The following is an 11702-nucleotide window of genomic DNA, read 5'->3' on the forward strand; positions in this document are numbered from 1 at the left end:
GAGCATCCTTCTGTCAATCTTAATATTACCCGACAAATTTTTCGTAATCCCGTATATTACGCAATATCTCAAAAATTTTACGGATAAATAATGAATTTCTCTGTTATTCTTCCAAACGAATTTTTATTGCTCACAATCGACGAGACTATTGGTACGATAGTCTCGTCTTATAATAATTTTGCACTTATTGTTAGTTATTATTAAGTACAATGTTCTTAAGATTAACCTCATGGAACATTATCCGCGAAACATCGCCACGACTCTCGTGCAACTAACGAGATGGAAAAGGATGCCTCGGACATCGGTCATGGAAAGGATCGAACGTTTTCGACGTTGCGTGGATATCCACGCAATATCCGGTGCCGTCCATTATCCGCAAATTAGACGTTCGTGTTGGTAATTGTAAACGTCCTCGGGCCATTGGTCGCCATTTTATTGGCGAGAATTATTACACGTCTGCCTTGCGCGTGAATTGAATCACCGAATGGACCAACTACGTTTTAAAATCGGTTGACATTAACACAAATCGATATTTGATTTTTCAGAATTAAGGGATATTAAACCGATCGTTTTCACTTCTTTGGAAATTTTTCATTTTGCAATCCAATGTAACGTCTCATATCGAATGAGTAAGTTACGATAGAATAAACTACGATAAGTTTGATTTCTTATATATAAATCAATTGTGGATCAATGGATCAATGGTTATGGATGAACGATTTATGGCCTCGTTCAACGTCAACGATTGTTTCTCGACTCGATACGATCAAAGAATTTTAAGAAAATGGCGGATTGAGCAAGAATTTTAGGAACTTTGGTCGTGTAAATTGGTACCGAGCACGTTTTTTGTCGATTAAGCGATGGAAAAAAAAAGGCGAAATGGTAATTATCGGGGAAAGGGAGTAGAAATTGGAAGCAAAAAGAGCGGTAATACGTGCAATTGAACGCATTGCGTGGGACTGGTTTATATTTTCGAGGAGAAATCCCACGTGTTGGAACCTTCTTGTGAGATGAAGAAAAATAATTTAAATTAATTGTATGTGTCTTAAAATAATATTTAAGAGACAAAGGGATGAATCAATTTGCGTTCCTTGGCTATCTTACGCCTGTGACAATAGAACTCCAAAAAGAGAAAGAGGAAAGCCAACGTGATACCTGAAACGATGACAAAATCTTTCTTACTAAAAAAGATAAGACTTTAATCATCATCTTGGCACACGAAAGATAAATACCTTACCTATGAATAATACGAAAAATATTCCTTGCATATCAGTGACATTCACTTTTCGTTTGTTCACCGCTTGATTGCTACCTGGCGCTTCCCAACATTTATCTTTCATCGGCATCTTCTCCGTGATCCACTTATTCATCAATCCAGACTCTAGCATTCGATGCAGCCTAAATTATCGGGAAAAAAAAGAAAAAAAAAAAAGATTCAACTCACAGAATTTTATTTTACGATAAAATAAAAACTATTAAAAATGATTCCTGAACATCGATCCTCCAGAAGTCAACGTACAACTTACTCCGCGTTAATGACAGGCAGATAAGGACTGCCGTACGGGATGATCATAGCGATAGGCTCGTCGAGAAACTCGTCCATGCTCAGGGAGAAATGGCAGCTACCGGTCAGCAAGAAATCCTTCCTCATCAAGAACCTATTTCGCGAACCAGTTAATTTCCACGCTGGAATTTCCACGCTGGTTTCGACTAGTGATAAATGAAGCGATACCTGAGGGAACTCCTCCAGTCGATCAGAGCGTGTTTCCCTTCCTTTACACGTTCCACCAATCTCTCCTCCTCCGTGTCGTTATGCCTCTCAGCGCGGGAGAATAGAACGTGGTATTTAGGCTCCTCGGCGTTCTGCAGATACATCTCGAGGAAGCTACCGTTCGGAAAACCCCAACTGATTCTATCCTTGTGCGCGATCAAATCTTCCACGCTCAAGATAGAGGTGTCCATTCGAGGAAAAGTGAGAAAGGCGACCAGACTTCCGGAATACGTGGCCACCAGGACCATCACGACCAGCCACCACACACCGATCAATATGCGAGCGCTGTCATTGTGCGGTAGATACATCCCACCTGGAATTTTTCAGGACCGATAGTATGTGATCCTCTTGACGCTACTTTGCCCGTTGAATTTTAATTAATCGGTGGGCAGGGGAGGGAGAAAGAATATTGCGTCGAAACGAAAAAAGAAATTTTACCGAGTTTCTTCAAACTTGTAGGCATTTTTTGAAACGTTACGTTATTAAAGCGAATATACGAGTACGTATATCTTATCAATTATAATCTACCATCTACATTGACGCAAACGTAATGTAATTTCAAAGATGAGATAAAGATCTTTAACGATTAAGGAAAATTTCATGTAACATGCCAATTTCAGTTTCTATCTCTATTTGTTTAATAGACCTGTATACTATTCTATATTAAATAGAACGCAATATTACGAGACACTATTTCCAATAAACATCATTTCGTCGAATCGATCTGCCAAAATAAAATTTGTATAGAAGAAATCCAAGAACGCTAATGATCGGTAATAAAATCACTGGAGGGAAACATCACGAGTTTCCATCGGTGCAAATATAAAAGAAATAGTGTTGGTTTACGGGACAATAAAATCGTACCTTGTTGAAGAAGCGCCCCGTACACGTACCACACACATTGCCAGGAGGAGTTGAGACCGGAGGCCATGGTGCTGTACGGGCTGTACTTGTGGATCAGGTATAAAATCGGACCCATTATGATAATGGACACAGCCAGACAGGCCCACGTCTAAAAGGCAGCCGGAACATAAGAGGAATGCCAGCGAACGTACCGAACTTGAACGACGACAATCTTTATAGTTCTGTCATTATGCGCTATTACACGGTGGAATGCCGAAACATTAGCGAACGCTTTTAAAACGAGTAAGAGGTATCTCTTCGCGATCTTTGTGTAACTACACCGATTCGTTTCTGTCAGTCTTTCGCTAAGAAAACCTCGTAAGAAATTATGGAGAGTTACTAATGTAACGTAATATCAGACGTTTGCTTCGCTTCTTCGATCCTTATCCTCCTGAGTTATCTTCTATAATTTGTTGGGTTAATTTGTTCATTATTATTTCGAGATTTCGATAACGGGGAATTTGGTATTCTTATTTCAAAAAAAAAAGTAAGGATTTAAAAAATCAATTGCAAACCTCTTTGGTGAACGGTGAAGCGAATAAGAGAACTCTAGACAGTTGGCTGGGTTTCGCTGTTAAAAAGCTGTATGTCTGCACGAAAATAGGTACGGTATAATTGAACGTGGTATTCCCACATTCGTTCACGGTCAACGCGCACGCAGCCAGAAGAACTTTCTTCTGGCGCACCAAATCGATTATTTCCAATGGCACTTTCTTCGTGGTCGACATGGTCATTTCTTTGATTTTCTATCAACAGAATCGAGCAGAATTGACAAATATAGTAACAAAATATAGTAAGAAATATCGTAAAAATTCTTACCTCGCCCAATTTGGCAAATTGAGAAGTGTTCCAGGATCTCGGAATATGACTCGTTTCCGGTATGATCACTGTGTACGTGAAATTCAGTTTCATGCTGAGGTAATTAATCGTGTCGAATATCAATCCTTCGTACAATTTTTTCCCCGTTTTACTTATAGAAATTATCTGCCATGGTGGATTCTAAAATGACAATCGTTCACGTTCGATTATAATGTTTACAATTTTAACGTAACAAAGAAATTTCGAGTGAAAGTTTTAAGAAAAATTAACTTTCTAATAAAATGTGAAATTTTTTTCGATATTTTTTAATAATAAGATTTTCTTGTAAAATAATAAATTGGAAAATTGAAATCGTTTACCCACGTGATAAGTCGCGATTGGTAAATTAATTCCTCTGAATCCGTGCACGATGTGAGGAAATATCACATCCGTAAGGTTTACGCCGATAATAGGTGTCCACGTTCCTATATCCAACAAGTGAGCCATATTTTTATCATGAGAGAAAAAATTTCCCCACGTTATGGACGAGAAGAATCTCCATAACAGACATTGTTCGCAAACACTGTTCGAAGCAGACGTGTTTCGGGAAAGGTGTATCTGTCAGGAAACATAGTTTGGATTTTAGTCTGGCTAAAACACGTTGTAAATGTCATGTTACAAATTCACTGACTCTGACATTCTTCAGGAGTTCGGCTCGCCTCTTGCTTTTCGTCAGTCTGATCATTTCGAACTCGTCCTCGTTCATCCTCTTGAACAATTCGATCTCGTTCGACAAAGAGTACTCCAAAGCTTTCGCCAATGCTTCGATCAAATCCTTGATGTAACATTTTAATTTGATCTGAAACAGAAACCTTTCGACGATTATTTACCATATAGAGAAAAAATAATATAAAGGAATTGCTTAAAATTTTTAGCAAAAGTTATCAAAAAAAATACAATCACAGTAAAACAAAATAATATAATAATATGACTATATAATTGTTTAAAAATTATTACTTTATAGAAACCATCCAAATTAGTCGCGTTATACATGAAAGCCACATTTCCTCCTTCTGCCAATAAATTAATGAATGTCGTGTTGATCAAATTCCCTGACACGCTATTTGTGATCACGTACAACCATTGACTACCTGGATGAACCATGTTCAAAGAGTTTGCCTTTAAAAAAAAATTTCCTCGATAATATGAATTTTTTCATCATTTCAAACATATTCGTTAAAGAAACGAAATCTTACTACAGACATTACATCCGCGACCATGTCGACAGTGGCGATCACCAGAAAGCAATGCCCTAATTGTTCCACGTGAAAATCGTTTAACGTCTTCTTCACCGAACTTTTCCTCCCGCTTCCCGTGTTTCCGTGTCTCAACGAGAAAATCGATCTAGAGATTAGATTCATTCGCTTGTTCGGTAACTTATTTGAAATGGCTTTCAACACTCTACTGATCGTGTCCCTGTCTGAAACGAGGCGTGAACACGTGTTCGCATTAGATAAAAGGATCGTGACATTATCATTGCTACTAGTTGCCTTATCACCGAACGTATCGTCGTGAAGGATGTTGATCACGTTCCAGGACAGAATATCTGTCATTCTTAAGTCGAGAAAAATCTGTGACAGCTCTTCTCCTGGAACGATCGATGGCACTGTTATACCATCGGTGTCTGGAATTCGAGGACAGTCTGGATCTTCAAATGGAAAAAAAAAAATTCCTTTTCAGCATCTTTTTAATTTTATAATTAAAATATCTAGGAAATGGTTACTCGTGTACCTGTTATGGCGAAATGTGTCAGTTCTTCCTTTTGCGCGACCTCGTGCAGACGCCACGTTAGATAGCAGGTCGCGACAGACAAAAGAATTGTATAGTCTTTTAGCAATTAAAAAACGTAAAAGATTAATAAATAATCGAAGTAATAATTGAAATGATAATTATTTATTTATAGATGGAAAATTTACCTTTAAAATTAACATTCATATCGCGAAATACGCGTATTGAGATACTACCTAAGTTCATCTCCTTCTTCACAGCATCTGTGATAAGATCTTGTATTACTTTTGTGGCATTTTGGTACTCATCTTTGTTATTGAAGAAACCTTTATCGATGATGACAGCTATTGAAAAAATTCTTTTTCATCAAACTTTACTCAGCTTTATCTTTTTTTTTTTTTAATAATTTATTATATATGGTAATAAAGAAGAATTCTTTTTTTTTCCGAAAGATAAATCACTCATACCCATGGTAGCATTAGAAGTGATCAGAGATGGAAAATCATTGTAACTGCTCCCATAATTGATGCACCAAACCAGCAACAGAACCGATATCATTTCTATTAACAAACTGAAATAACCACGCGTATTATTCGCACAATATATAACCGAGGACACTTGTGAATAATGCATCACTTCATTAGTTTAGTCGATCCTTTATTACAAGCCAAGTTGATCACGATCACGAGCACTGTGCCAAGCAGGCCAAATACAATTTGATGCACCACGAATCACGGGAAAGGTCAGTTCTTTAATAACTAACTACAGAACGATCGAATCCCTGTGAAATTGAAACGAGACATTGTTTAGCCTAGTTGCGTGCGATATCGAGCCTCAGCTTTTTAATACTATAATAAACGATACCAAGAAAAAAAGGAAATTTATCAAGGTAAAAATACAAAAAGAATTTAACACATTTTCGATTTAAATCTGCAATATGTAATTTTATATTTCAATAATTATATAAATTCTTTTATATGCAAACATAAGTCAAGTGTATTAAATTATAACTTTAGAAATTGCTAAAAATGAAAAGGAATATTAGTATAGATCGAATTGAATGAATGTTGAAATTTATGATTTTATGATGCAATTTAATTTTGAATATTTCCTAAATGCTTTCGATTAGTATGTATGCAAAGCAACGACGACGAGTAATGTTATTACCTCGTTTGCGCGCATGTTTGTCACTAGCAGAAGACAATTGTATTGTTTCATATCGGTTGGTATACCACTTCCGTGTAGCAAAACCAGAGATAAAACCTGGTAGCGTCGATTGCATTATTCCAACTTGCATTTTGCTATCATCAATAAGAAAATCATCCATTGCTTTGTGATTTTATTTTTCATTTCGTAGAAAATGAAAATTCTGTGTCGTTTTTTGTTTCACTTTGGTTACACACTATCGTATAACTGCTATGTAACCAGAAAAATAATAAGTTAAGTTCTTATTTCAAATACTTCTATTTTAAATAATATTCAGTTTTTATAATGCATATAATAAAATCGGAATGAAAAGACTGATAATTGAAAATAGAAAAAATACATTATATTGTCGCTTATAAACGGAAGTCGCGATGTGTCGCAATGCTTATCTATAACCAAGTCTCGCGTATAGAAAGAAAGCAAACAAGCACGATTTAAATCATCTCCCGTCTCATTCACATTGATTACACTTTGGAATTCCAGACGTCACATCGAACGAAATAACTCGAATATAAAGTAAGATGCGTTGATAAAAATTCGGTGCAAATAAAATTAGACGAATTAAAATAACAAAAGACGAAGTAAGAGTTATCTTTCAGAATAGTCGCGCTTCTACGATCGTTCGTGACAATTCGGGCAACATCGTATGGACGGAAGACGTGCATGCTTCTATTACTCGACAGTTGGCTCCGAATGTGTGGGGAACCATGCAAGAACGAAACGATTTGTGTACGTACGTATATACCTAACGCAATATATCTGTGCAACACATACACATAGAAACGAGCAAATTTTTCTCCTCGGAAATCTAGTCGACGTTAACGTCGGGCTCAAAGCTTTTGTGAAATGTCAAGCACTATACATTATGATGGGTTGAATGTGTTCGGGAAAACTGTCAGATTAATCGCAAAGGATAGAGCACCGTTCGAAAGCAGAGGCAAACCAGTGAGAGGAATAGCACGGACGGGAAAAAGTGGGAGTGAAAGTGGAAAAATTCACTTTTTCGAAATTATAAGGGGAACAAAGGTACGTTCCTAGTGATACGTGAGACTGCTAATGTTTCGCGGAAACGATGGAGCCTGAGGAACCTCTATTACAAGGTATCCTGCTGTTACCACCGCAGGGAATGTTAGGACAGCTCAAGGTTGGTTAACATTAGCATTGATAAACGTGTATTTCAAATTCTAGTGATCCATTTGTGTGAATAGATTCTTTTTATAATTTTATTTATTCTAATCTTTCGATAAATAAACATATTGATTGATTCAACTATTTGTTATTAATGATCGTCATGAAGAAATAACCTATAAACTTTAGATGATAATATTCCAAATATTTCAATGACGCTAAATCGAGCTTGATACACGTCATTCTTGATTTTATATGACTTTCGAAATATACAAAATCTATATTTTTCTTTTTCATTGAAATTAAAACATTAATATTGAAAGGTAATCATATTATTTATATTTTTTACAGAAATCTTGGCATAAAAGATTTTGTCAGCTGTTTAGGACTAGTAACTATGGAATCAAACGTGTTGAAATATATGATAATCAAGAAGAAGCTATAATGCAATCACATGCTCCTCGTATCATCACATTAGATGCATGCATCAAAATTGCACCTAGTAATCAGTCACATGTATTTACTGTAAGTAAATATTTAACAAAAGATTTAACAAACAATGTGAAATGTCTATTTATTTTTGTGTTTATATGTAGGTTGTGACTAAGTCAGGCATTCATTATTTTGGATGTTATTCTGAATCTGATATGACTCATTGGATTACTGCATTTCAATTAGTAGCATTTAAAGATAGTGTATCTAATCAGACAATAGAAGAAAATAATGATCTATATTGTACCAGTGGAGAAGGAGTATTTTCTGTTAAAGTTGTAGAAACAGATGCATCTAAACGATGTGGTTTAGAAACTAGAAACTATACACTTATAGTAGCTGCAGTTGATATTAAATTAATGGATGGAGATGTAGTTTTATTCACTTGGCCATATCGATATATTAGGAGATATGGTTACAAGGATGGAAAATTCATTTTTGAAGCAGGAAGAAAATGTGAATCTGGAGAAGGTTCTTTCCGCTTGGAACATAGCAGTCAACAAGAAATTTTTCGTTGTATGTATTCCAAAATGAGATCAATGAAAAAATTAATGAATGAGGAAAGTAATCCAAACATTGAATGCAATGATGCTCAATATCATGCAGCTTTATCAATGGAAGCTGGATCAAGAGCAGCATTACCTCCTTCTCCAAATAATTCTGCTAATTTAATCGATATTGATTTTTCACCTCAAAATTCTCAAAAACAATCGAGTTCTTCATCTAATTTAGATACTAGTTTATCTTCGAAGCCTTCTTTGCCTATTATTAAACCAAAACCTGCGAAACCTCCGCGAAAATATGTTTTTACAGGTATATTAGATAAGAGAAATGTAGATCTTGAATCATCAGATTTACCTACGTGCGGAGAATACAAAGCGTTAAATCGAGATAATTCACCGGAGATGTCTCAAAAAACAATAGGAAGTTCCATATTAGATGATGAAGAGAGACATCCTTATGATTTAGTAGAAGTAAGAAATGATGCATGGAAAACACATGGTATTGATAATATACATCATACAGAGAGATCAAATTCGTCACATAGTGACAAAGACAAAGAGAATGAAGATGATTTCCAATATGAAACAATGATGCCTATGATTACATCCCAAAACTCATCAAAAAGTAAACCTAATATTACGGAGAATTCAGTAACGAATAGTCCAATATCGCCGATAAATCATATTCCTAATGATGAATCTGATTATGATAAACTAGAACATTTTGGTTCCGCAAATTCTAAAATTAATCAAAAAAGTTCATACAAATTTGGAAATTTTAATAATGTATCTCAAAATTCATATTCTACTGCTTCTTTAAATAATACTGTAACAGATACAAATGCTATATGGTCTAATTATGATATTGTCGAAGATATGTCTGCTGTTAGATTGGCAGATGATAGTCACCTTGGATATGGTGTCATTAGAAAGAAAACAAATCATTCTGAATCTGCATCTACTAGCAGTAATATTGGTCCAAAGCATAAAGTGTTTAATAATAGTGAATATGCAATTGTATCAAAACCAAAAAGGGTATAAAAAATTTTAACTTCATTTGATAGTGATTCAAGAACATTATATAAATTACTTCTATTCCAGAAGTTTTTAACTTTCAAAAATGATAAGAAAATACTAGTCTACAATATGACTAGGATAAGTCCGTTTTTATAGTGCTAAATGAAAAATTAAATGCTTATATTTTATATAACTTTATTACAGAAATGAAATAACATTTATTCTGTACAGATTATTTTAAGAAACACTAGTCTTTTTAATCACTGTCAATTATAATAGAAATAATTATTTTTAAAGATAAAATAATTTTATACATATACATTCTGATAATTTTAAAATATATTAATAAATATTAGAAACATTAGTTTTTAAGATAAGATAAAATTATTAAGGTTCAATATTGGATTATGAAAATATTAAAATAATTGCAATGAAAAGATATATCAGATGCCTTATATCATTAAATATAATAAATAAAATTACTAAAAATATAGCTTAATGATAAAATGAAATAAAATTTAAATGTACATGTCATTCCAACATTTGGTGTACTTAGACATCTTTAATATTATTATTATAATTAATTATTCATAGTCCTTTATTAATACTGTTACAAGCTCAACAGAAGTTGTGCCTTTAAAAATATTTAAAATAAACAATGGATAGTTTTTAAATGTAGAATTTAGATATGCATGATAAGAAAAAAACATTAAGTCATTCCTTTGTTTTCAATATTATATATTTTATATTTATATATATATATATATATATATGTACTATATATATGTACACATTTATAAAAGATTTAATTATATTACATATATTTCATTGTTAAAAAAGACATTTTTTATGAAAGATACATTATCTACATGTACATATTAATTGATACAAATATCACTATATTATAATTCCAAAACTTGCCATATAATTTCTACATGTGCCAAGATCATTTTTATGAATTAAATTTTTATTGATATTAAAATTACATAATATTTAACTTGTTTTCATAATAAAATTATATTTACATTTAATATATTGAATAAATAGGCAAGTCTCATGGAATTTATATAAGATCTGAAAAATTTTATTCAAGAATATATATTTTTTACTAAATTGTACATATTAGAAGTATTTACATGTAATACATATGGTATAATAGAAACAATTTTGTATCTTCTAATGATTATAATTTGAAGGATCAAAAAACATTTAAATCTTTCAGTGTTAACCAAACTTTGGATATTTTTATATATGTATAATTGTAAGATTAACATAATATAAAAAGTACATATAGTCAATAATAAATTTAGAAGTATACAAATACTGAAATATTTTTTTACCTTTATCTTATCAAAATAAAAATTTCTTTTTGTAAACAATCTTTATTTTAATTCCTTCGAAGATGTAACCTTTTCATTTTTATTATGTATATCTTTTTGTTCTTCAATTAAACGTTGTTCTCTTTCTTTATTATGTTGTATTAAATCAAATTCTGCTTTAGCAACTACTTCGATATATCCATCAACATCATTTAACACTTTTCGAACTGTTTCTCCTTTTGCCGCCAATAACCTTTCAATATTTCGCTTATTTTTTAATTCCTCAAACCATCCAAGATTATCAGCAATTAAATGATTATTTTTACAACCATCACAACGAATTATAACTAATCCTTTTTCATAAGCTAATTTCGATATAATTTTTCCATTTCGAAAATTACACTTTTTACATGTAAACATCACTTTGATTTTAGCTTCAATTTTGCCAAGCACTTTTTTCTTAGCATCTTCATTAACTTCTTTTTCTAGTGATTCAGAAAGATTAGTTTTCGTTCGAATAAAAATTGAATCACGTAAATCAAAATTAAATTTTCCTTTTCGAATTAATGAGATCTGATGTAAATTTTTAAATTCTCTCGTAAATGTCAATTGTGTTCCGTATCGAATTATTTGCCGTAATGAAAACATAATGTCCTTTCTCTTCTTTTAAATCTTCAATTATTGGCAATTGAAAGTATTTTATTTATTTTATATATTTTTAAATTATAATAATATTAATAACAATTTTTTATTATATGAATTACATTACTTATTATT

At 32.8% G+C, this 11702-nt stretch overlaps 3 protein-coding genes across 6 annotated transcripts; 1 reads left to right on the forward strand and 2 right to left on the reverse strand.

Annotated features, from left to right (window-relative positions):
* Positions 1-103: 103 nt before the first annotated feature.
* On the reverse strand, positions 104-6642 carry LOC107996321 (ionotropic receptor 93a). Of its 3 annotated transcripts, XM_062085708.1 has the most exons (16): positions 6428-6642; positions 5728-6041; positions 5449-5523; positions 5264-5359; positions 5031-5180; positions 4729-4952; positions 4490-4651; positions 4164-4331; positions 3857-4090; positions 3494-3673; positions 3190-3420; positions 2636-2783; positions 1733-2084; positions 1527-1658; positions 1238-1398; positions 104-1155 (listed from the first exon to the last, which is right to left on the reverse strand). In XM_062085708.1, the coding sequence occupies exons 2-16, from the start codon at positions 5891-5893 to the stop codon at positions 1058-1060; spliced, it is 2577 nt and encodes an 858-aa protein (XP_061941692.1). In that variant the 5' UTR covers positions 5894-6041; positions 6428-6642; the 3' UTR covers positions 104-1057. The 3 variants fall into 3 exon arrangements, with proteins under 3 accessions (XP_061941692.1, XP_061941691.1, XP_016909796.2); XM_062085707.1 differs by having other exon boundaries at positions 4729-5180; XM_017054307.3 differs by having other exon boundaries at positions 4729-5180; positions 5449-5604.
* Positions 6643-6839: 197 nt separating this feature from the next.
* LOC107996322 (uncharacterized) lies at positions 6840-10927 on the forward strand. Of its 2 annotated transcripts, XM_062085716.1 has the most exons (5): positions 6840-6982; positions 7066-7195; positions 7279-7610; positions 7946-8119; positions 8191-10927. In XM_062085716.1, exons 3-5 carry the CDS (start codon positions 7539-7541, stop codon positions 9628-9630), a joined length of 1686 nt encoding a protein of 561 aa, XP_061941700.1. In that variant the 5' UTR covers positions 6840-6982; positions 7066-7195; positions 7279-7538; the 3' UTR covers positions 9631-10927. The 2 variants fall into 2 exon arrangements, with proteins under 2 accessions (XP_061941700.1, XP_016909800.1); XM_017054311.3 differs by having other exon boundaries at positions 7066-7610.
* On the reverse strand, positions 10328-11573 carry LOC107996267 (uncharacterized). The gene is made up of 2 exons (XM_017054231.3): positions 10947-11573; positions 10328-10680 (listed from the first exon to the last, which is right to left on the reverse strand). The coding sequence occupies exon 1, from the start codon at positions 11571-11573 to the stop codon at positions 10989-10991; it is 585 nt and encodes a 194-aa protein (XP_016909720.1). The 3' UTR covers positions 10328-10680; positions 10947-10988.
* Between the last annotated feature and the right edge of the window lie 129 nt (positions 11574-11702).

This window comes from Apis cerana, linkage group LG15 (assembly GCF_029169275.1).
Source record: "Apis cerana isolate GH-2021 linkage group LG15, AcerK_1.0, whole genome shotgun sequence".
NCBI classification, from domain to species: domain Eukaryota; kingdom Metazoa; phylum Arthropoda; class Insecta; order Hymenoptera; family Apidae; genus Apis; species Apis cerana.